The 25,294-nt window shown below is 42.1% G+C and overlaps 1 protein-coding gene across 2 annotated transcripts in view; it reads right to left on the reverse strand.

Moving 5' to 3' along the window:
* Positions 1–23,728, reverse strand: part of NHSL2 (NHS like 2) — a 157,845-nt gene extending 134,117 nt beyond the window's left edge. For both annotated transcript variants that reach the window (XM_089654082.1, XM_089654080.1), the window contains exon 1: positions 22,076–23,728. In XM_089654082.1, coding sequence (XP_089510208.1) covers positions 22,076–22,139 — 64 coding nt within the window. In that variant the 5' untranslated portion in view covers positions 22,140–23,728. The remainder of the gene's footprint in view (positions 1–22,075) is intronic.
* Between the last annotated feature and the right edge of the window lie 1,566 nt (positions 23,729–25,294).

Genomic DNA, 25,294 nt, shown 5'->3' on the forward strand with positions numbered 1-25,294 from the left:
TGATTGCCGCCATTACTAGTGAAAAAAAAAATTCCAGTATGTATACCGCCATTTGTAGACGCTGTAACTTTCACATAAACCAATTTACACGTATTGGGATTTCATTTTAGCGGAGACACGGAGCAGGATACATTTTGGAATAAATTTATACCGAAATTTGATTTTTCTAAATTTTTTTCACTGGACATGTTTAATAGCAAAAAGTAAAAAAAAATTGTTTTTTTTCCACAAAATTGTCGTGTTTTTTTTTATAGCGCAAAAGATAAAACTCATAGGCGATCCAATACCCCAGCTCTATCCATGGGGAAAAAGGATATATACTTCAAATGGGTGCGGCGTTGCACGACTGCGCAATTGTCAGTTAAAGTAACGCCGCATCGCAAAAAATGGCCTGGTGAGGAAGGGGGGAAAATCCTCCTGGAGGGCAAGGGGTTAAAATATTATTATTTTTAATTATTATTTGGGAATTAAATAGTGGCAACGATGTTAGAGATTATATGAGATTTTAGTGCTTGGGGTTCATGCATTATAAATGAAATAATTAAATGTTAATCACCGTTTTTGCGTTCTACATAGGACCAGCCGTTACCAATAATTAGAGTGTGTGTAACACGGTATTAATCTGTGAAATTCAATAAATATGACACGGGTGTTCTGTGCTTGACAACTCCAAACATCTGGAGAACAGCTGAGCTGGTCGGGTAGCGCAATCAGCATCCCAACAGCCTGCGAAGCTTATCAGCCTAAAGTGGATAGGAACCCTAACAATGAACTTCTCTTATTTTTCTGCTTTTTTTAAACCATTGAAATTAAAAAAAAAACAAAAAAAAAAAAAACACATTGATCCCACCAGCAATCCAGCTCTATCCTGTGCCTTGTACACCCTGCGGTGCGCCATTTAAAAAACTATAGAACACCTCCCACTATGCTGCAGAGATGAGAAGAGGGAGAGGTGTTCTGGAGTCCTAGGGTGACAATGCTACTTCTTCATAAATGCATTACAGTGCATGTTGTCACCCAAGGACAGGAAGTGTGTTACTGGCAGGATCACCAAAAAAATCTAAAGAAAAAACACCTGAAAAAAGGTTGTGGTGTCTGCATTAGTTTTCTAATCTATTACATTTTTGTTCTTGGATTTACAAGCAGTTAATGCTGGCCCTGCGTGACTCTCAAAATTTGACCCGTGGGTGGCCCTATAATTTCAATCTGAAAATCTGCGCGAGGGAAATCTTAATGTGTATGGCAGGGGTTAGCCTTCATCAGTCCTAATTACCTCCTTCTTCCCTCACTGATTTGTTTATATTTTGTTTTTGCTCATTCATATGAAAACGTTTTTTGTTTTGCTTTTGTTCATCTTGTTCTTTTGAGTATTTATATTTTTATTAAATATTTTTATATTTTATTAAATATTATTTTATATTTTCATTAAATGTTTTTTATATTTTATTAAATATTTTATATTTTTATATTTTATTAAATATTATTTTATATTTTCATTAAATGTTTTTATATTTTATTAAATATTTTATATTTTTATATTTTATTAAATATTATTTTATATTTTCATTAAATGTTTTTTATATTTTATTAAATATTTTATATTTTTATTTTTTATTAAATATTATTTTATATTTTCATTAAATGTTTTTATATTTTATTAAATATTTTATATTTTTATGTTTTATTAAATATTATTTTATATTTTCATTAAATGTTTTTTATATTTTATTAAATATTTTATATTTTTATATTTTATTATATATTATTTTATACTTTTATAAAATTTTTATTATATTTTAAATATTTTTATATTTTATGATTCATACTACATGAATTAAAAAAAAAAGTATTTATCAATCTTAGATAACTTTTATGTTAAAAAGTTCACCCAAGATCCACATAACTTTCACCCTCTACTCACACATTTTTCACACAAAGTTCACATTGAAAAAATGTGTGCAAATTGTGTGAATCCTTGATGAGAACATTGACAAATAGATCCATTAGTGTCATTATAAACAGGGCAAATTATAGATTAAAATTTCCACTTTTTTTATATTCAGTAACAAGAGTTTTAAAGTTATCACTGATCAATGTAGAAAAAATGTTTTTTTTTGTTACTTTCTTCACTTAGAAATCATGGAGGGGTCTGAAATTCACACTGTAGGTGCATTCCCACTCTGAGAGACAGAATTAAAAAAATAAATTCAGGAAATCACATTGTATGATTTGTAAAGAATGTATTTGTCTTGCACTGCTGAACAGAAGTATTTGAACACCTAAGAAACAGCAAGAATTCTGGCTCTCAAAGACCTGTTACTTTGCCTTTAAAAAGTCCACCTCTACTCCACTCATTAATCTAACTTAGTAGCACCTGTCTGAGCTCTTTAAAGACACCTGTCCACCCCACAGTCAGTCAGACGCCAACTACTACCATGGGCAAGACCAAAGAGTTGTCAAAAGACACCAGAGACAAAATTGTGGACTTCCACAAGGCTGGAAAGGGCTACGGGGCAATTGCCAAGCAGCTTGGTGAAAATAGATCAACTGTTGGAGCAATTGTTAGAAAATGGAAGAGGCTAAAGACGACTGTCAGTCTCCCTCGGACTGGGGCTCCATGCAAGATCTCACCTCGTGGGGTATCACTGATGATAAGAAAGGTGAGGAATCAGCCCAGAACTACAAGGGAGGAGCTGGTCAATGACATGAAGAGAGCTGGGACCACAGTTTCAAAGGTCACTGTCGGTAGAACACTACGCCGTCATGGTTTCCAATCATGCATTGCACGGAAGGTTCCCCTGCTCAAGTCATCACATGTCCAGGCCCGTCTGAAGGTTGCCAATGACCATCTGGATGATGCAGAGGAGGCATGGGAGAAAGTCATGTGGTCAGATGAGACCAAAGTAGAACTTTTTGGTCTAAACTTCACTCATCGTGTTTGGAGGAAAAAGAAGGATGAGTTGCATCCCAAGAACACCATCCCTACTGTGAAGCATGGGGGTGGTAACATCATGCTTTGGGGGTGCTTTTCTGCGAAGGGGACAGGATGACTGCACTGTATTAAGGAGAGGATGAATGGGGCCATTTATTGTGAGATTCTGAGCAACAACCTCCTTTCCTCAGTCAGAGCATTGAAGATGGGTCGTGGCTGGGTCTTCCAACATGACAACGACCCGAAGCACACAGCCAGGAGAACCAAGGAGTGGCTCTGTAAGAAGCATATCAAGGTTCTGGAGTGGCCTAGCCAGTCTCCAGACCTAAATCCAATAGAACATCTTTGGAGGGAGCTGAAACTCCGTGTTGCTCAGCCACAGCCCCGAACCCTGACAGATCTAGAGGAGATCGGTGTGGAGGAGTCGGCCAAAATCCCTGTTGCAGTGCAAACCTGGTCAGGAACTACAGGAAACTTTTGACCTCTGGAATGGCAAACAAAGGCTTCTGTACCAAATATTAACACTGATCTTCTCAGGTGTCCAAATACTTCTGTTCAGCAGTGCAAGACAAATACATTCTTTACAAATCATACAATGGGATTTCCTGAATTTTGTATTGTAAATTCTGTCTCTCAGAGTGGGAATGCACCTACAATGTGAATGTCAGACCCTCCATGATTTCTAAGTGGGAGAACTTGCAAAATCGCAGGGTGTTCAAATACTTCTGTTCCTCACTGTGTATGTATATATATATATATATATATATATATATATATATATATATATATAATACTTGTTATTGAAATAATGAAAATAATAATAATTACAATATAAATAATAATAAATTGAAAATTAAAAGAATAGCTTAAGTACTCGACTGAACAAAAATCCCAACTATTTGGGATTATTATTATTATTATACAGGATTTATATATTATTATTATTATACAGGATTTATATATTATTATTATTATACAGGATTTATATAGCACCAACAGTTTGCTCAGAGCTTTACAATATAACGGGAGACAATACAGCAACAATACAGTTCAATACAAGAGGGATAGGAGGGCCCTGGTCCTGGGAGCTTACAATCTAAGAGATGTTATACAACTGCTAGAGCTGAAAAGGTTAAAGGTAAAATGTATCAAAATCTTGCCACAAAAAAAAAATAAAAATATATACATATATATATTTTATACTTATTGTTGTTATTGAAATAATGATAATAATAATAATAATAAAAATAAAAATTGAAAATTAAAAAAAATAGCTTAAGGTCTGGACTGAACAAAAATCCCAACTATTTAGGATTATTATTATTATACAGGATTATTATTATTATTATACAGGATTTATATAATTATTATTATTATACAGGATTTATATAGCACCAACAGTTTGCTCAGCGCTTTACGATATAAAGGGAGACAATACAGCAACAATACAGTTCAATACAAGAGGGATAGGAGGGCCCTGATCCTGGGAGCTTACAATCTAGGAGATGTTACACAACTGCTAGAGCTGAAAAGGTTAAAAGGTAAAATGTATCAAACCTTACCACAAAACAACAAATAATAAAAAAAAAACCCAAAAAAACCAAAAAACTGAGAATTAATAAAACGTAAGGACTGGAAAAAAACACAACTACTTAGGATGCGATACAGGTGCGAGAGCTGAAATGGTTAAAAAGGGTTATTATTAAAATCATATTATTAATATTCAAAAAAATTTAGAATGAAAAAAAAAAAAAAAAAAAGTACCTTGAAGACTGAACAAAAATCAAACTACTTAGGATATGATATGGACTTGTTTAGCATATTCATTTACAAAAAATGTTGTAAGTCCATTAATGTCCAGGTTAACATTATAATGTAACAGCACTATCAAGAGGCCGGCAGAATATATATCTTACTAAAAAAAACAAATAATGAAAAAAAAAATGAGAATAAAAAATACCTTAAGGACTGGAAAAAAAAACAACTACTCAGGATGCGATACAGGTGTGAGAGTTGAAATGGTTAAAAAGGTAAAATTTTATCAAAAAAGTATTATTAATAATAATAAAAATAATATTATATTTATTATTAATATTAAAAAAAGAATGGAAAAAAAAAAAAAAAAAAAGTACCTTGAAATCTGAACAAAAATCAAACTACTTAGAAAATGATGGGGACTTGTTTAGCTTATTCATTTACAAAAAATGTAAGTTCATTAATGTCCAGGTTAATTATATAATGTAACAACACTATCAAGAGGCCGGCAGAATGTATCAAATCTTACTACAAAACAAATAAAATAATTAAAAAAATTGAGAATTAATAAAAAATACCTTAAGGACTGGAAAAAAAAAAAAAACAACTACTCGGGATGCGATACAGGTGTGAGAGTTGAAATGGTTAAAAGGTAAAATGTATCAAATGTTATCAATGAAAAAAAGTATTATTAATAATACTAATATCATATTTATTATTAATATTAAAAAAAATTGAAAATGAAAAACAGAATGTATCAAATCTTACTACAAAACAACAAATAATAAAAAAAGAGAATAAAAAATACCTTAAGGACTGGAAAAAAAAAAAAAAAAAAAAAACAACTACTCGGAATGCGATACAGGTGTGAGAGTTGAAATGGTTAAAAGGTAAAATGTATCAAATTTTATCAATGAAAAAAAAATATTATTTTTATTATTATTAATAATAATAATAATAATAATAATATCATATGTATTATTAATATTAAAAAAATGAGAATGAAAAAAAAAAGTACCTTGAAGACTGAACAAAAATCAAACTACTTAGAAAATGATGGGGACTTGTTTAGCTTATTCATTTACAAAAAATGTAAGTTCATTAATGTCCAGGTTAATTATATAATGTAACAACACTATCAAGAGGCCGGCAGAATGTATCAAATCTTACTACAAAACAACAAATAAAATAATAAAAAAAATTGAGAATTAATAAAAAATACCTTAAGGACTGGAAAAAAAAAACACAACTACTCGGGATGCGATACAGGTGTGAGAGTTGAAATGGTTCAAAGGTAAAATGTATCAAATGTTATCAATGAAAAAAAGTATTATTAATAATACTAATATCATATTTATTATTATTAAAAAAAATTGAGAATGAAAAACAGAATGTATCAAATCTTACTACAAAACAACAAATAATAAAAAAATTGAGAATAAAAAATACCTTAAGGACTGGAAAAAAAAAACAAAACAAAAAAAAATAACAACTCGGGATGTGATACAGGTGTGAGAGTTGAAATGGTTAAAAAGGTAAAATTTATCAAATTTTATCAACGAAAAAAAAAAGGATTATTATTATTAATAATAATACTAATATCATATTTATTATTAATATTAAAAAAAATTGAGAATGAAAAACAGAATGTATCAAATCTTACTACAAAACAAATAATAAAAAAATTGAGAATTAATAAAAAATACCTTAAGGACTGGAAAAAAAACAAAAAAAAAAAAAAAACTACTCGGGATGCGATACAGGTGTGAGAGTTGAAATGGTTAAAAGGTAAAATGTATCAAATTTTATCAACGAAAAAAAGTATTATTAATAATACTAATATCATATTTATTATTAATATTAAAAAAAATTGAAAATGAAAAACAGAATGTATCAAATCTTACTACAAAACAACAAATAAAAAAAATGAGAATAAAAAATACCTTAAGGACTTGGAAAAAAAAAAAAAAAAAAAAAAAAACAACTACTCGGGATACGATACAGGTGTGAGAGTTGAAATGGTTAAAAAGGTAAAATGTATCAAATTTTATCAATGAAAAAAAAATATTATTTTTATTATTAATAATAATATCATATGTATTATTAATATTAAAAAAATGAGAATGAAAAAAAAAAGTACCTTGAAGACTGAACAAAAATCAAACTACTTAGGATATGATGGGGACTTGTTTAGTATATTCCTTTACAAAAAATGTTGTAAGTCCATTAAGGTCCAGGTTAACATTATAATGTAACGGCACTAACAAGAGGCCGGCAGAATGTATCAAATCTTACTACAAAACAGCAAATAATAAAATAATTGAGAATTAATAAAAAACACCTTAAGGACTGGAAAAAATCCAGGCAGAATCTATGCAGCTGACAGGTTTTTTTTCTGCAAAAGGTAAGGAATAGATGTCAGCACTGACAACTTTCCACTGCTGATTACTCGCCAATGGGTGAATGTAAAAAGTAAAAAGGCGAGAGTCCGCATTTTCCGCTCTACAATACTCTTTCCTTTCCCGAAGAAGGGTTTGTTTTAAAACAGTAACAAACTCTTCCCACGTGTCTCCGGAGGCAGCTGGCTGCTTTAACAACATAAACAAATTAGTATCCGTATATGTCACTATCCTAAAGCAAGGAAAACGGCAGAGGAGGATTGTGGGTATTGTCAGGAGCAGACCTGTCTTGGTTCAGGGAGTCTGGATATGACGGCCCCCTGGGAGCCCCGTTATAAATATTTATTAAAATGTAGGATCCCAGTGATAATTACATTTACTGTACACATCTGAAGTGCAGCCTGAGGTGTGTATAACATAACTGAAAAAAAAAAAATTGTTAAAGTAAATAATGAATTAATATACGAGTAAATTGAGAATGACTTCAATTATGGAGCCGGAGTAGGCCTAGAACAGTGCGCTCATTTTTTTTTTAGGCATCGAGTACCCCGATTGGATATAAATAAATATATTTTAGTCATTTAAAGTTAGCTACAGTTGCAAGAAAAAGTATGTGAACCCCTTGGGATTACGTGGAGTTTTGCATGAATTGGGCATAAAATGTGCTCTGAACGTCATCTAAGTCACAACAATAGAAGAACACAGTCTGCTGAACATAATACTACACAAACATTAGATGTTGCCATGGTTTAATTGCACATAACATGTAAACATTCACAGTGCAGGGAGGAAAAAGTATGTGAGGCCCTAGCTTAATGACTTCTCCCAGAGCTAATTGGAGCCAGGAGTGAGCCAACCTTGACTCCAATCAGTGTGATGATATTGGATGTGTTGCTGACACCTGTTTTGGGTTTACTGGTTTCAAGAAGCACTGTCTGATGTGAACCATGCCTTGCAGAAAAGAGCTCTCTCTCTTGACCTACCATCAAGAATTGTTGACTTGCATGAAGCTGGAAAGGGTTACAAAAGTATCTCCAAAAGCCTTGATGTTCATGTGTCCACGGTAAGACAGACTGTCTACAAATGGAGAAAGTTTAGCACTGTTGCTACTCTCCCTAGGCGTGGTCGTCCTGTAAAAATGACTGCAAGAGCACAGCGCAGAATGCTGCATGAGGTAAAGAAGAATCCCAGAGTGTCAGCTAAAGACCTACAGAAATCTCTGGCACATGCTAACATTTTTGTTGACACATCTACAATAAGGAAAACATGAAACAAGAATGGAGTACATGGGAGGACACCACGGAGGAAGCCATTGCTGTCCAAAAAGAAGATTGCAGCACGTTTGAAGTTTGCAAAAGAGCACCTGGATGTTCCACAGCACTACTGGCAAAATATACTGTGGACAGATGAAACCAAGATTGAGTTGTTTGGGAAGAACACACAACACTATGTGTGGAGAAAAAATGGCACAGCACACCAACATCAAAACCTCATCCCCACTGTGAAACATGGCGGAGGGAGCATCATGGTTTGGGGCTGCTTTGCTGCCTCAGGGCCTGGATGGATTGTTGTCATTGATGGGAAAATGAATTCCAGAGTTTACCAAGACATTTTGCAGGAAAACGTACGACCATCTGTCCACCAACTGAAGCTCTGCAGAGGATGGGTGATGCAACAGGACAATGACCCAAAGCATACAAGTAATTCAACAAAACAATGGCTGCAACAGCACAGAATACGCCTTCTGGAGTGGCCCAGTCAGAGTCCTGACCTCAACCCCATTGAAATGCTGTGGCATGACCTTAAGAGAGCGATTCACACCAGACATCCCAAGAATATTGCTACACTGAAACAGTTTTGTGAAGAGGAGTGGTCCAAAATGACTCCAGATCGTTGTGCAGGTCTGATCTGCAACTACAGGAAACGTTTGGTTGAGGTTATTGCTGCCAAAGGAGGGTCAACCAGTTATTAAGTCCAAAGGTTCACATACTTTTTCCTCCCTGCACTGTGAATGTTTACATGTTATGTGCAATTAAACCATGGCAACATCTAATGTTTGTGTAGTATTATGTTCAGCAGACTGTGTTCTTCTATTGTTGTGACTTAGATGATGTTCAGAGCACATTTTATGCCCAATTCATGCAAAACTCCACGGAATCCCAAGGGGTTCACATACTTTTTCTTGCAACTGTATGAAAATTGTACAAATATAAAAACAGAATGTCAGCAAGGATTTTGAAAAATTGAGCGTTTTCAATTTGCAAACGTTTGGGGAGAGGATTTTGGCAATTTTTTTCTATTAATGTGAAATGCATTTGAGTTTTGGTGGGAAGGGAAATGAAAGTGGTTTTCGGTGGCTTTAACGAGCTCCTGAGAGTTTTAGTTTAATTTAATGTGTATTTGGAACCAAGAACAAAAAAAAAAATTATTTTAGTATTTTTTTATTATTATTATTAGTTTTATTTTTAATTATTATTATTATTATTATTAATACTTTTTTTTAATACAGGATTTACATGTAATATTTTCCATCTTACCAGTCCTTAGATGTGGTGGCTGCATTGTCTTTAATTGGTAATATTAATTAATAATTTTCTTCATTTTTCACCTTTTTGATCACCTTGTGATCCTGCCAGTAATACACTTCCTGTCCTAGGATGACAATGCTCCATCACTGTACTGTATCTATAGAGGAACAGCATCATCATCCTTGGACAAGACTACAGGTATCCTCCTCTATCCCTATCCTCCAAAAAAAAAAAAAAAAAAAAAAAAAAAAAAGGGGAGGTTCTGTGGTCCACAGAAATTTCTGGAAACAATGTAACTGATAGGAGTGCAGCACAGGAAGTTATCAACTCACAAGATTTCTGGCAGGGTCAACAAGTATTTTCATTTCATATTCTATCAATGGTGTCAGTGGGGGGAATGGTGCCCCATCATTGGTGTCAGTGGGGGGAATGGTGCCCCATCATTGGTGTCAGTGGGGGGAATGGTGCCCCATCATTGGTGTCAGTGGGGGGAATGGTGCCCCATCATTGGTGTCAGTGGGGGGAATGGTGCCCCATCATTGGTGTCAGTGGGGGGAATGGTGCCCCATCATTGGTGTCAGTGGGGGGAATGGTGCCCCATCATTGGTGTCAGTGGGGGGAATGGTGCCCCATCATTGGTGTCAGTGGGGGGAATGGTGCCCCATCATTGGTGTCAGTGGGGGGAATGGTGCCCCATCATTGGTGTCAGTGGGGGGAATGGTGCCCCATCATTGGTGTCAGTGGGGGGAATGGTGCCCCATCATTGGTGTCAGTGGGAGGAATGGTGCCCCATCATTGGTGTCAGTGGGAGGAATAGTGCCCCATCATTGGTGTCAGTGGGAGGAATATTACTCTATTGTTGGTGACAGTGGGACAAATAGTGAGCCATCATTGGTGTAATTGGAAGGAAAAATGCCCCATAGTTGGAGCCGGTGGAAGAAATAATGCCTCCTTGTTGGTGTCAGTGGGATGAATAGTACCCCGAGGGCCAGATAGAGGCAGGCACAGGGCCGCAGTTTGGAGACCACTGGAGTAGACCATTAACTATGTTGCATCAAAGGAGGAACAGCGTAAGTAACAACAGAAGAGTCCTACACCCTGAGGAATCGGGCCATGGGGCGTGAGATAATAATAAAAATGCACTTTTCAAAAAATAAACAGAGTACATAAGAATAAAGCACATCTCTTCCCTACAGAAGAGCCTAAAAAAAAAGTAGAAAAAGAAAGAAAAGTAGAAGACATCAAGGCGCTCGAGCCTGTGCCCCGGGTTTTGATGTTGATAGTGATGCGTAACTGGCTACCAGCATAGTAGGGCTGGCATGTTGGATCCAAGGGGGCCATGTTCAGTGTATTGTAACACAGAGACAGAATAGCAACAACAAATTCAGCAGAAATGCATGTCTAACAAATGATGACTGATTTGCATGTTCATGAGGGAAATAAGTATTTGATCCCCTATCATTCAGCAGGATTTCTGGCTACCAGGTGTCTTTCATACAGGTAACAAGCTGAGATTAGACGCAGTCTCTTAAAGGGAGTGCTGCTAATCTCATTGTGTTACCTGTATAAAAGACACCTGTCCACAGGAGCAATCAAACAATCAGATTCCAAACTCTCCACCATGACAAAGACCAAAGAGCTGTCCAAGGATGTCAGGGACAAGATTGTAGACCTACACAAGGCTGGACTGGGCTACCAAACTATGGCCAAGCAGCTTGGTGAGAAGGTGACAACAGTTGGTGCAATCATTCACAAATGGAAGAAACACAAAACAAGTGTCAGTCTTCCTAGGTCTGATGCACCATGCAAGATCTCACCTCGTGGAGTGTCAATGATCATGAGAACAGTGAGGAATCATCCCAGAACTACACGTGAGGATCTTGTCAATGATCTCCAGGCAGCTGGGACCGCAGTCACCAAGAAAACAATTGGTAACACACTACGCCGACAAGGATTGAAATCCTGCAGTGCCTGCAAGGTCCCTCTGCTCAAGAAAGCACATGTCCAGGCCCGTCTGAAGTTTGCCACTGAACATCTGAATGATGCAGAGGAGGACTGGTTGGAAGTGTTGTGGTCAGATGACTCTTTGGCATCAACTCAACTCGCCATGTTTGGAGGAGGACGAATGCTGCCTATGACCCCAAGAACACCATCCCAACTGTGAAACATGGTGGTGGAAACATTCTGCTTTGGGGGTGTTTTTCTGCTAAGGGGACAGGACAACTTCACCGCATCAAAGGGACGATGGACGGGGCAATGTACCATCAAATCTTGGGTGAGAACCTTCTTCCCTCAGCCAGGGCATTGAAAATGGGTCGTGGATGGGTGTTCCATCATGACAATGACCCAAAACACAAGGCCAAGGCAACAAAGGAGTGGCTCAAGAAGAAGCACATTAAGGTCCTGGAGTGGCCTAGCCAGTCTCCAGACCTTAATCCAATTGAAAATCTGTGGAGGGAGCTGAAAGTTCAAGTTGCCAAACATCAGCCACCAAACCTTAATGACTTGGAGAGGATCTGCCAAGAGGAGTGGGACAAAATCCCTCCGGAGATGTGTGCAAACCTGGGGGCCAACTCCAGGAAACGTCTGACCTCTGTGATTGCCAACAAGGGATTTGCCACCAAGTACTAAGTCATGTTTTGTGAAGGGGATCAAATACTTATTTCCCTCATGAACATGCAGATCAGTCATCATTTGTTAGACGCATTTCTGCTGAATTTGTTGTTGCTATTCTGTCTCTCAGTGTTACAATACACCGAACATTCGATTTTTAGACCGATCATCTCTTTGTGAGTGGGCAAACATTCAAAATCAGCAGGGGAGCAAATACGCATTTCCTGCACTGTAAGTAGACAGTTTAAATTGGTATTTAGTGAGGCTCGGCGGTTTCAGATGTACCGGGACATACCACGGATCTTTGGGGAAAGGACAGGTTAATAATGATTGCAAGAGTTTAAGGACTTTTGTCCAGAACCGGGTGGGCATAGGGCATGTCCACCACACGTGGAGGACGTCTCCCGGAGCAGAGCAGCCCCTGAAAACAGGTACCGGAGGGCAGAAAGATGTAGGTGTGCTAACTGGGACGGGACCAGGTACCATCTCGTGACAGATATATTCAAACACACTAAACCAATGAATATATTATAAAATATGTAATAATATTATTTAATATTAATACAAATAATATAATATTACAATATAAATAACAACTCCTATACCGTGCCCCCAGTCTCCAACAACCCCTATACCGTGCCCCCAGTCTCCAACAACTCCTATAGCGTGCCCCCAGTCTCCAACAACTCCTATAGCGTGCCCCCAGTCTCCAACAACTCCTATAGCGTGCCCCCAGTCTCCAACAACTCCTATAGCGTGTCCCCAGTCTCCAACAACTCCTATAGCGTGTCCCCAGTCTCCAACAACTCCTATAGCGTGTCCCCAGTCTCCAACAACTCCTATAGCGTGTCCCCAGTCTCCAACAACTCCTATAGCGTGTCCCCAGTCTCCAACAACTCCTATAGCGTGCCCCCAGTCTCCAACAACTCCTATAGCGTGTCCCCAGTCTCCAACAACTCCTATAGCGTGTCCCCAGTCTCCAACAACTCCTATAGCGTGCCCCCAGTCTCCAACAACTCCTATAGCGTGCCCCCAGTCTCCAACAACTCCTATAGCGTGCCCCCAGTCTCCAACAACTCCTATAGCGTGCCCCCAGTCTCCAACAACTCCTATAGCGTGTCCCCAGTCTCCAACAACTCCTATAGCGTGCCCCAAGTCTCCAACAACTCCTATAGCGTGCCCCCAGTCTCCAACAACTCCTATAGCGTGCCCCCAGTCTCCAACAACTCCTATAGCATGTCCCCCGTCTCCAACAACTCCTATAGCCTGTCCCCAGTCTCCAACAACTCCTATAGCCTGTCCCCAGTCTCCAACAACTCCTATAGCGTGTCCCCAGTCTCCAACAACTCCTATAGCCTGTCCCCAGTCTCCAACAACTCCTATAGCCTGTCCCCAGTCTCCAACAACTCCTATAGCCTGTCCCCAGTCTCCAACAACTCCTATAGCCTGTCCCCAGTCTCCAACAACTCCTATAGCCTGTCCCCAGTCTCCAACAACTCCTATAGCCTGTCCCCAGTCTCCAACAACTCCTATAGCCTGTCCCCAGTCTCCAACAACTCCTATAGCCTGTCCCCAGTCTCCAACAACTCCTATAGCATGTGCCCAGTCTCCAACTCCTATAGCATGTCCCCAGTCTCCAACAACTCCTATAGCATGCCTTCAGTCTCCAACAACTCCTATAGCATGTCCCCAGTATTGAATGTGGGATGCCCAACTTGACTGAATCAATGCACGGGAACAACTTCCTTCCTATGTACAGAAAAAAATCCTGGACTGTTCTTCTCATGAATACGGTCAGTACATGGATCAGTAGCCCCTTATGTTCTCCGGCTCCCTGAAACATAGCTCAGCTTGTTACAAACTACATGCAGAAGTATCTCCTCTCCCCTGTAGAACTGCTCCCAGCTGTCCTTTGAAGGCTTGAAACATTTCGCAGTCTATGCCCTTGTGAATCCCTAGGTGTGCTGATGTACTCAGTTTGTCCTCCTAGCTCCCAGATAATGATCCTGTCCAGAACCATGATGCTGAATAGATCCTCCTGAGCCCAGCCTGGAGGCTAGCATGCCCCCCCTAGAGCTAGGAGACCCCTCCCAGGCCACCGACAGCCTCCCAGCACTCCATCTTTCACCCAACTCCTCTGTTAGCATGGCTTTCATATTTACAGTATACATTAGCCTTACCACAAAACCAGGGTCTCCAAACCTGGGATTGGCCAAACTCCCATAAACATGCAGATTTAGGTCTACACACCCACTGCTTCTGGAAGCTTTCATGGTCCTCCAGAACCAGGTGGAGGCAATTGAGTCCCAATCTGCTGAGTCACCCAGCCTGACCTGCAGTAACCCGATCTAATTACAGACTCCGGGCCCGTTCACACCTATGCAGTTTGCTTTTTGTCTGTTTTACAGCACTTTTCACATTTCGTTTTGCATTTTTCTACATGTGTTTTTACCGAGTTTTGCATTTTGGTCAGCTTTTTTTTTTTTTTTTGCTGGGCAGAATAAAAATGCAAAAACACGGCAACAACGCACTACCATGCATTTCAGCAGATTTTCCATTGAACTTTATTGTAGCAAAAATGCTGCTTTTTGCTTTTAAAAAAGTCCCTGACCCTTTTCAAAAACGCAGCAGCTCAAAAAAGCCTAGAGGTGAAGGTGTTCCATAGGAAACCATGTGGAAACCATGCAAAAAGCACTAAAAAACACATTGGTGTGAACGGAGCCTCACACAGTTACCATGAGTCATAACCAGGGGCAGACTGACCATTTGGAAACTTGAGCACTGCCCGAGGGCCCGGGGTCAGTAGGGGGCCCCATGAGATGCCTCTGGTACCTTTTTCATAGGCTTTTTTGATTTTGGGAAAGAACATAGGGGGCCCGTGATCCCCTATTGCCCGGGGGCTGCATGAGTTGTCAGTCTGCCCCTGGTCATAACATAATAAATGTACCTACACTAACACTAGTAGCGCACTGGAGGGTGCTACACAATACAAAATGCCCAAATGATCCAAATAGCCAATCATCTGAAATCAATTTTTGAGATAATCATTATACTTCTCCAAGAATAAAAGAAAACAGAGACTTCACATGATACTAACAAGATGTGACCACTACAGTATACAGAATATGTACTTTAAATTGGACCTCACATTGGATATATCTTCATGTAAAGTGTATAAATGCTCAATAATATGTCCATGTAACATTTGCAAGTTTTTATTACCTTTTCCAGACATCCCAGAACTTCCCCCTCCATGGATTGAGTTGCAATCTGATCACTGCAGCAGAAAGATGACATCATCTTAGCCTAGGCAAGTGACCAGCCTCTTACTTGTGGATCAACCCAAATTTGCTATTTGTGGAGCCGCAGGATCTAGGGCGCAACAGTCTATTTAGGCGTTCTTGATTAGGGCAGGTGTGCACTGCCCCACTCACTCACAGGAGTAATCCAGCACATGAGCAGAAAGAGAGAAGTCAGAATGAAACATACCTCAATCCAGGAGAGATAGACCTGAATTCAGGACATGTGCTGACAGAAAGACCTGAATCCAGGACATGAGCAGACACACTATCCTACTTATCAAGCACAGGCTTATAGTGGTTGTAGACCTTTACATATACCCAGGGGCGGACTGACCATTTGGAAACGCGGGCACTGCCCGCGGGCCCAGGGTCAGTAGGGGGCCCCATGAGATGCCCCTGGTACCTTTTTCATAGGCTTTTTTGAGTTTGGGCAAGGACACAGGGGCCCCATGATCCCCTACTGCCCGGGGGCCCCATAAGTTGTCAGTCCACCCCTGCATATACCCACTGAAGTGACTGCCCTTAAGTGATACAGAGATTAAATAATTCCTTCTACATAGGTTTTACCTGTTCATCTGCAGTCTACATACGTTCAAAGTGCTGAATTTATAAACTTTGTCTGAGGTGTCAGAAAAAAGGGGGTGGCGAGCTAAAATTACACACTGTAGAGCTGAGTGAGGAGAACTCTTAGAGCTGATTGGAGGAAAGAGACACCTCCCCTTCACACAATGCACAGGAACATAGCTGAGGATGTCAATCACAGGCTGTGCCCTACTCATCACCTTATTTAATTGGTGTCAGGAAAACTTGTCAGAAGTGAGTCATGCTGATAACAGAGGAATAGGGCAGCAGACACAAATGATACTTCCTGCTCTGGTTTTAGGCAAGTACACACTATAGAGAGATATGTTTTGTTCACATTTCATATCTGAGGTTTACAACCACTTTAATGTCAAACAGTCTATTTATGATCTCTTGATTGGGGCAGGTGTGCACTGCCCCAATCAGTCACAGGAGTAATTGCAAGAGTAATTCAGGACATGAGCAGACAGACAGAAGTCAGAATCAAAAATACTTCAATCCAGGGCATGTACAGACAAATAGACCTGAATCCAGGACATGTGCAGACAGATAGACCTGAATCAAGGACATAGGCAGACAGATAGACCTGAATCCAGGACATGTGCAGACAGATAGACCTGAATCCAGGACATGTGGAGACAGATAGACCTGAATCCAGGACATGTGGAGACAGATAGACTTGAATCCAGGACATGAGCAGACAGATAGACCTGAATCCAGGACATGTGGAGACAGATAGACCTGAATCCAGGACATGTGGAGACAGATAGACCTGAATCCAGGACATGTGGAGACAGATAGACTTGAATCCAGGACATGAGCAGACAGATAGACCTGAATCCAGGACATGTGGAGACAGATCGACTTGAATCCAGGACATGTGCAGACAGGTAGGCCTGAATCCAGGACATGAGCAGACAGGTAGGCCTGAATCCAGGACATGAGCAGACAGGTAGGCCTGAATTCAGGACATGAGCAGACAGGTAGGCCTAAATCCAGGACATGAGCAGACAGGTAGGCCTAAATCCAGGACATGAGCAGACAGATAGGCCTGAATCCAGGACATGAGCAGACAGGTAGGCCTGAATCCAGGACATGTGCAGACAGATAGGCCTGAATCCAGGACATGTGCAGACAGATAGGCCTGAATCCAGGACATGTGCAGACAGGTAGGCCTGAATCCAGGACATGAGCACACAGATAGGCCTGAATCCAGGACATGAGCAGATATGTAGGTCTGAATCCAGGACATGTGCAGACAGATTGACCTGAATCCAGGACATGTGCAGATAGACCTGAATCCAGGACATGTGCAGACAGATTGACCTGAATCCAGGACATGTGCAGATAGACAGACATGAATCCAGGTATGAGCAGACAAACAGACCTGAATCCAGGACATGTGCAGACAAACAGACCTGAGATCAGGACATGTGCAGATAGACAGACATGAATCCAAGTATGAGCAGACACTCTATCCTGTTGATCATTCACAGGTTTAATGTCCAGCATTATATTTAACCTTTCTTGATTAGGGCAGGTGTGCACTGCAAAGCTCTATCTGATCTTAAAGTGTATGTCCCATGCTTAAAGTGTATGTCACACCATACATTTTTTTTCTAGTTCTGGCTAGAGTGAAGTATAATTAGAACTCTTTTTGGGTTTTTACAGCTATCAAGGGCTCCATTAGAGACTTACTCTCACTTGACATTTTACCGCACAGGAAGTAAGGAAAAATGTGAGACACAGACAGCAATAAAAATCTGACAGGGGTTCAAACCTTATCCTACTCTACTGAAAAAAAATGAAAATGAAAAATGTTCCTGTCTATGTTACGTTTAGAAAATCACAAGGGGAAATCTCTCCGATGAAGACTCAGACAGCAGTAAAAACCCGTCAGGGGGGGGTATTAACTCTTCCCCACTCTATCCATAACTAAAGGAAAAGTGGGCTGGACATGCACTTTAAATGAGGGCAGTTGTGAAGAATAAAAGGAGCAGAATGGACACCAAAACATAGTATAAAAAATACAGGAAAATACACAAACTGGGTTTCAATCTTGAAAATTGTAGGAGAACATTCCCGAAACAGATGATTCTAACCGGGCAGAACGTAACATATTAATTCTCATATAAAAGTCTTCAGGAAATAAAATATAAAAGGAAATCACATTTCACAGCATGCTATATTACAGAGTAGAAACAAGCAGACCGAACTGTGGTTACAGGGGAAGAAGTAAATAAGGCCTGGGAGATACAGAATTAAAACCCAACCCTTATAAGCGGTAGCTGGAACCAACCTCAATCACATGATGTCATTGCGGCCTTTTCCGGGAGTAATGTGCACAAGGACTTCTAGCAGTTATAAAACGTAATTTGAAGGCTAAACATAAGTCACACAACTAAATACAAAATCAGAATGAATGAATACTGTATATATTTAGCAGCTTTTATGGATTGTTATGGAGGCACCCCTACTAGACAGCCCAGCCAGAGCTTTCACCTTTAACCTGATTGGACAGTGAAGGAGCAGAAATGCACCAATGAGGACATCCCCTTACTTGGTTCTCAATACAACCCTCAGTCACTTCTGAAGATATATATACACTATTGTCAAAAGTATTGGCCCTGCCCTCCCAGTCATGTGATTCGGGTGTTCCAATCCCCTCCATGGACACAGGTGTATACAATCAGGCCCCTAGGCATGCAGACTGCTTCTACAAACATTGGTGAAAGAATGCGTGTCTCTCAGGAGCTCAGTGACTCCAAGCGTGGTCCCGTGATAGGTGGTCACCTGTGCAATAAGTCCATCCGTGACATTTCCTGGCTACTAAATATTCCACGCTCAACTGTTAGTGGGATTATAACAAAGTGGAAGCAACTGGGAACAACAGCCACTCAGCCACCAAGTGGTAGGCCACGTCACATGACAGAGCGGGGTCAGCGCATGCTGAAGCGCACAGTGCGCAGAAGTCACCAACTGTCTGCAGAGTCAATAGCTAAAGACCTCCAAACTTGGTGTGGCCTTCAGATGAGCACAACAACAGTGTGTAGAGAGCTTCATGGAATGGGTTTCCATGGCCGAGCAGCTGCATCCAAGCCTTACATTACCAAGTTCAATGCAAAGCGTCGGATGCCGTGGTGTAAAGCACGCCGCCACTGGATTTTAGAGCAGTGGAGACGTGTTCTCTGGAGTGACCAATCACGCTTCTCTGTCTGGCAATCCGTTGAACGTATCTGGGTTTGGCGGTTGCCAGGAGAACGGTACTTGCCTGACTGCATTGTGCCAAGTGTGAAGTTTGCTGGAGGGGGGGATTATGGTGTGGGGTTGTTTTTCAGGGGTTGGGCTTGGCCCCCTAGTTCCAGTGAAGGGAACTCTTAAGGCGACATTTTGAACAATTTCATGCTCCCAACTTTGTGGGAAGAGTTTGGGGATGGCCCCTTCCTGTTCCAACATGACTGCACACCAGTGCACAAAGCAAGGTCCATAAAGACATGGAGGAGCCAGTTTGGGGTGGAGGAACTTGACTGTCCTGCACAGAGTCCTGACCTCAACCCCATAGAACACCTTTGTGGTGAATTAGAGTGGAGACTGCGAGCCAGGCCTCCTCCCCCGACATCAGTGCCTGACCTGACCAATTTGTTCTGGAAGAATGGTCCAACCTTCCCTTAGACACCCTCCTAAACCTTGTGGACGGCCTTCCCAGAAGAGTTGAAGCTGTTATAGCTGCAAAGGGCGGGGCCAACTCAATATTGAACCCTACGGACTAAGACTGGGGGGCCATTAACGTTCATGTGCGTGGAAAGGCAGGAGTCCTAATAGTTTTGGCAATATAGTGTGTGTATATGTGTTTGTGTATATATATATATATATATATATATATATATCTTCAGCCTGGTCAGAGTGTGACAGATCCGTGTCTCCTGGGGCTGCTGGCGGCACCCAACAGCAGTCTCTGGACTTTTTTTGGATGTCTACATAAGGAAAGTTTTTACAAGTAAACAACATTCCTAAAATACATTACATGCACATATTGGGATGTAGATTTTTTTTTTAAATCCAGTTATACTGCATTTAATTTAGTGCTATGTGAACAGGGGCAAAATTGAATGTTATTAGGCTATTTTCTCTATGGGTCGAATGTTATTCATTCAGAATAGAGTGAATCAGCAAAGTACTGCATTATGGCCACTAGGTGGAGCTGACGATCATAGTAAATAAGTATCTATTTCCTATGATCATCACAGGAGAGCTTTGAGCGGCTGAGTCCTGTAAAGAGTATAAATCTAAGGAAAAGCACATTTATGTAGCTGCCAATCCAATACAAGTCAAAAAGGTACCATTGTCACCCCACACCGGTGTAGCAAGCTCTTGGGTCCACCTGTGTAACAAGCTAATGGGTCAACCAGAGTAAATGACCTATAGGGTTCACCTGTGTAATGAGCTCTGGGGTCCACCAGTGTAACCAGCCCTAGGGTCTACCAATTTAATGATCTCTAGGATCCACCATTGTAACAAACTATTGGGTCCACAAGAGTAATGAGCACTTGGCTCCACCGCTGCAACCAGCTATTGGGTTCACCAATATAATGAGCTGTTGTGTTCACCAGTGTTATGAGCTCTTGGGCCCACTGATATAATAAGCTCTAGGATTCACCAGCGTAGCAAGCTATTGGGTCCACCAGTGTAATGATCTCTAGGGTCCACCAGTGTAACAAACTATTGGGTCCATCGGAGTAATGAGCTCTTGGGTCTATCGGAGTAATGAGCTCTTGGGTCTATCGGAGTAATGAGCTCTTGGGTCTATCGGAGTAATGAGCTCTTGATTCTACCAGTATAATGTGCTCAAGGGTCCACTGCGACAACAAGCTCTTGGGTTCACAAGTGTAATGAGCTCTAGGATTCTCCATTGTCATGAGCTCTTGGGTCCCCTGGTGAATCGAAATTTAGGGTCCACCAGTGTTATGAACTTTAGAGTCCACTGGTGTAGCAAGCTATTGGGTCCACCAGTGTAACAAGCCCTGGGGGCCACTGGTGTAATGAGCTCTTGGGTCCACTGGTATAACAAGCCCTAAGGTCCACTGGCGTAAGGAGCCCTAGGGTCCACTGTTAGAACAAACCCTAGTGTCCACCTGTGTAATGAGCTGTTGGGTCCACCGTTACAACAAGCCCTAAGGTTCACTGGCGTAAGGAGCCCTAGGGTCCATTGTTAGAACAAGCCCTAGTGTCCACCTGTGTAACGAGCTCTTGGGTCCACCGTTATAACAAGCCCTAAGGTCCACTGGCGTAAGGAGCCCTAGGGTCCACTGTTAGAACAAGCCCTAGTGTCCACCTGTGTAACGAGCTCTTGGGTCCACCGGTATAACAAGCCCTAAGGTCCACTGGCATAAGGAGCCCTAGGGTCCACTGTTAGAACAAACCCTAGTGTCCACCTGTGTAATGAGCTCTTGGGTCCACCAGTATAACAAGCCCTAAGGTCCACTGGCGTAAGGAGCCCTAGGGTCCACTGTTAGAACAAGCCCTAGTGTCCACCAGTAACGAGCTCTTGGGTCCACCAGTAAAACAAGTTCTTGTGTCTATGAGCTATCAAACAATACCCACCTACCCTCACTCGTAGGCCGAGCCATAGCACCAACACATTGACTTGGTGGCCTTCCAAGCCCAACACCATGGCTCCATGTACCTATGTGCCCTGGAGTCCAGTCACCAAGGCAACCCAGCCCAGGTTTTTACCACCGGGTGGCGCAACAACACGACATTCCATTATCAATAATGCAGCAGCACAATAGCTTAGTAACCAGAACACACTGCAGGGTCCCTCTTACCACCTTCCAACATGATGTGCAAAACCCTCCCAGCAGCAAGCCAGAGCCCATGAGCCAACGTAACATATTTGGCATCCTAATGTGAGTGTAGGGGTGGGGGTGGGAGTAGGGATGGGGGGGGGATTATGGAGACTGGTACCTGTTGCCGGCTGCATTCTGTGATGCTTTTTGCTCCTCTGTTTGTGCGGAGAGTTCCCCATCATTCTGCAGCAGGAGCTGGTCCTCTCTCTCTCTCTCTCGCGCCTTCCTTCTTTTCTTCGCTCCCTCCCTCCCTCCAGGTATTTACATCACCTCTCTCTGTCTGCAGGCTTCACCATTCCTCCCGTCTCTTCCCCACCTTCCAATCCGTTCCCTTGTCTCGCACTACTCTCCGTCACATACTTTTCCTCACTTCCAATGTCAGCCCTCCAGGACCATCATCCGTTCCCTCTCACCCATTATTTTTGTATTTTTGCTATGTATATATATTTTTTTTAAGCCAAGCCTGCCGATTTCCTGTCTTTATTGCCGTCTTTGCATCCTTTCCCACCTCTTCTCTGCTAACACGTCTACTAGTAGCCTTCACCCTTTTTGTTTTTTCCTTGGCCACCCACCAATTCCTTGCACGGTTCCTCACCCCTGTTTTGGGGGGCTCACCACCACTTCCTTGCACTCTTCTGCACCCCTTGTTTCTGGCTCACCACCACCCTCCTTGGACAGTTCCTCACCTTTTTGGCTCCATAGCACTGTTCCTCAACCTTTTTATCTGGATCCCCACCACCTCTTTGGACAGTTCCTCACCCCCTTTTTCTGGCTCCCCAGGGCTGCTCCTCACCCTTTTATCTGGATCCCCACCACCTCCTTGGACAGTTCCTCACCCCTTTTTTTTGGCTCCCCAGGGCTGCTCCTCACGCTTTTTATCTGGAATCCCACCACCTCCTTGGACAGTTCCTCACCCCTTTTTTTTGGCTCCCCAGGGCTGCTCCTCACCCCTTTTATCTGGATTCCCACCACCTCCTTGGATAGTTCTTCACCCTTTTTTTTGGCTCCCCAGAGCTGTTCTTCACCCCTTTTATCTGGATTCCCACCACCTCCTTGGACAGTTCCTCACCCTTTTTTTTTTGCTCCCCAGCACTGTTCCTCACTCCTTTTTTTGGCTCCCCAGCACAGTTCCTCACCCCCTTTTTTTTAGCTCCTCAGTACTGTCCCTCACCCCTTTTTTGGCTCCCCAGCACGGTTCCTCACCCTTTTTTTGGCTCCCCAGCACGGTTCCTCACCCCCTTTTTTTTAGCTCCTCAGTACTGTCCCTCACCCCCTTTTTGGCTTCCCACCACCTCCTTGTCCTGTTCCTCACCCTCTGCCTATCTTCGCCTTGCTCTGCAGAGACCAGCCACCTAGCAATGGTACAATCGCCTTCCCCTCCCTGTGTATCTGGTCCCCTCTTATTCTGTTCACATACGTCTCTGTGCTGCTGACACCCCTCCTCACATCAGCACTGCACACAGCCCCCTCCTTGCACCTTCCTCGTTCCTACCCAACCGCTGCACACATCAGCCAGCAATGTGCATCATCGCCTCCTCTGCCTGCCCGTGTCCCTGTCCATCCTCCAGGTTTCTGATCCTTTCCCTTCCTCTGGTTCTCCGGAATTCTGCTCAGCTCATGTCTATCCCCTGCTGACAATTCTCTTTATCTGATTCCTTCGGTCTTTCCAGAGGTGGTTCTGCCGCAGGGATGTGTCTCAGCGGTGCTGATGCTGAGAGCAGTGGAAGGCTGCAGTTGCTCGTGCTGAATCTCCCCTCTATTTTTTCCCCCATTCCCTCAGCCCTTCGTTCCCTCCTTCTCCTCCCCCAAGAGCTTAAAGGGTCAGAACCGCGGAAAAGGAAGCCGCCACCATCCATGCGAAATTCACACGACGCCGAATTCCGAAGGAACGCATCTATTTGAAGGCAACGAACGAAACGCGCCTTCCCGATTGCAATTTTTTTTGCGCATTTCCACATTCACTTGACTAGGCGGCCCTGTGCGTGACAATAGTGCGCTAGGAGCGCCCGCGTCTTTTTTTTTTTGCGTCAGTGGCAGGGGCGGACTGACAACTCATGGGGCCCCCGGGCAATAGGGGATCATGGGGCCCCTTGCCCAAACTCAAAAAAGCCTATGAAAAAGGTACATGGGGCATCTCATGGGGCCCCCTACTGACCCCGGGCCCTCAGGCAGTGCCCGAGTTTCCAAATGGTCAGTTCGCCCCTGGTCAGTGGTCGAATATGTATCAATGCTTTCACTCGAGATCACCCAGCATTGTTCTTTAGGAGTCCTTGTTAGACGCGTGCGATTCGTTTTGAGACGAACCGAAAATTCAGACACGAATTTTCGTTCTTCGGATGTATCCGAATCACAAATGGTAACGGATTTCAACGAATGCGAAATGAATCAGAAGCAAAACAAGGAATTCATTCTAGTTCATTCTTTTCATCCGAGCATCCGGAGTAACGCAACGGCTCGACGAACGATCCGAATCGATTCGAATCCATTTGCTTTTTATTGTCGCATTAACATTTTTCACACTAAATATGAAATAGATACAATTTGTAATAAATACAGGAAAAGGCGTAAAAAGATGACGATGATTCCTACTTAGGGAGTTTGGGTTGGATGGAGATCAGATCTCGAATCGTAATGTAACGAATGAATCTAAAATTCACCATCCATGGCCAGGGGCGGACTGATCATGCGAGAAAAGCAGCACATATTACATCATTTTTAGCCACACAGTTAACCCCTTGATTGCCCCGAGATGTTAACCCCTTCCCAGCCAGTGCCATTAGTACAGTGCAGGGGTGGACTGACCATTTGGAAACTCTGGCACTGCCCGAGGGCCCGGGGTCAGTAGGGGGCCCCAAGAAATGCCCCTGCTACCTTTTATAGGCTTTTTTGGGTGTGCTTTGTGTGTGGGCAAGGACACAGGGGCCCCATGATCCCCTATTGCCCAGGGGCCCCATGAGTTGTCAGTCCACCCCTGCCCACGGCACTTTTACTGCTGGACGCGTGGCAGCTGCAGGCAAGGCAATTGTTCTCGGATGCATGCGCCCCCCCTGCTGATCCGTGCAGTGATTGGAGAGCAGCTTACAGCCAATGATTATAGCTGTACAACCTGCTGATTAGCTGTGGCCAATCACAGCGCAGGATTCTGTGCTTGCAAACACACAGAACACTGATCTGGCTGTTTCTTCTCCCTGAAATCAATGGGAGTTCTGTGATAAAAAGCAGCCAGATCTGTTACCCCGGGTTCACACCTAAGCGTTTTCTGCAGCGTTTTGCAGAAACGCATTACAGACCATTTAACACGATTCCCTATGTGACAGGTTCACATCTCTGCGTTTTC

The sequence above is a fragment of the Staurois parvus genome, unplaced genomic scaffold (genome assembly GCF_062004578.1).
Source record: "Staurois parvus isolate SC_StPar_1 unplaced genomic scaffold, SC_StPar_1.0 ptg000739l, whole genome shotgun sequence".
Taxonomy (NCBI): Eukaryota; Metazoa; Chordata; class Amphibia; order Anura; family Ranidae; genus Staurois; species Staurois parvus.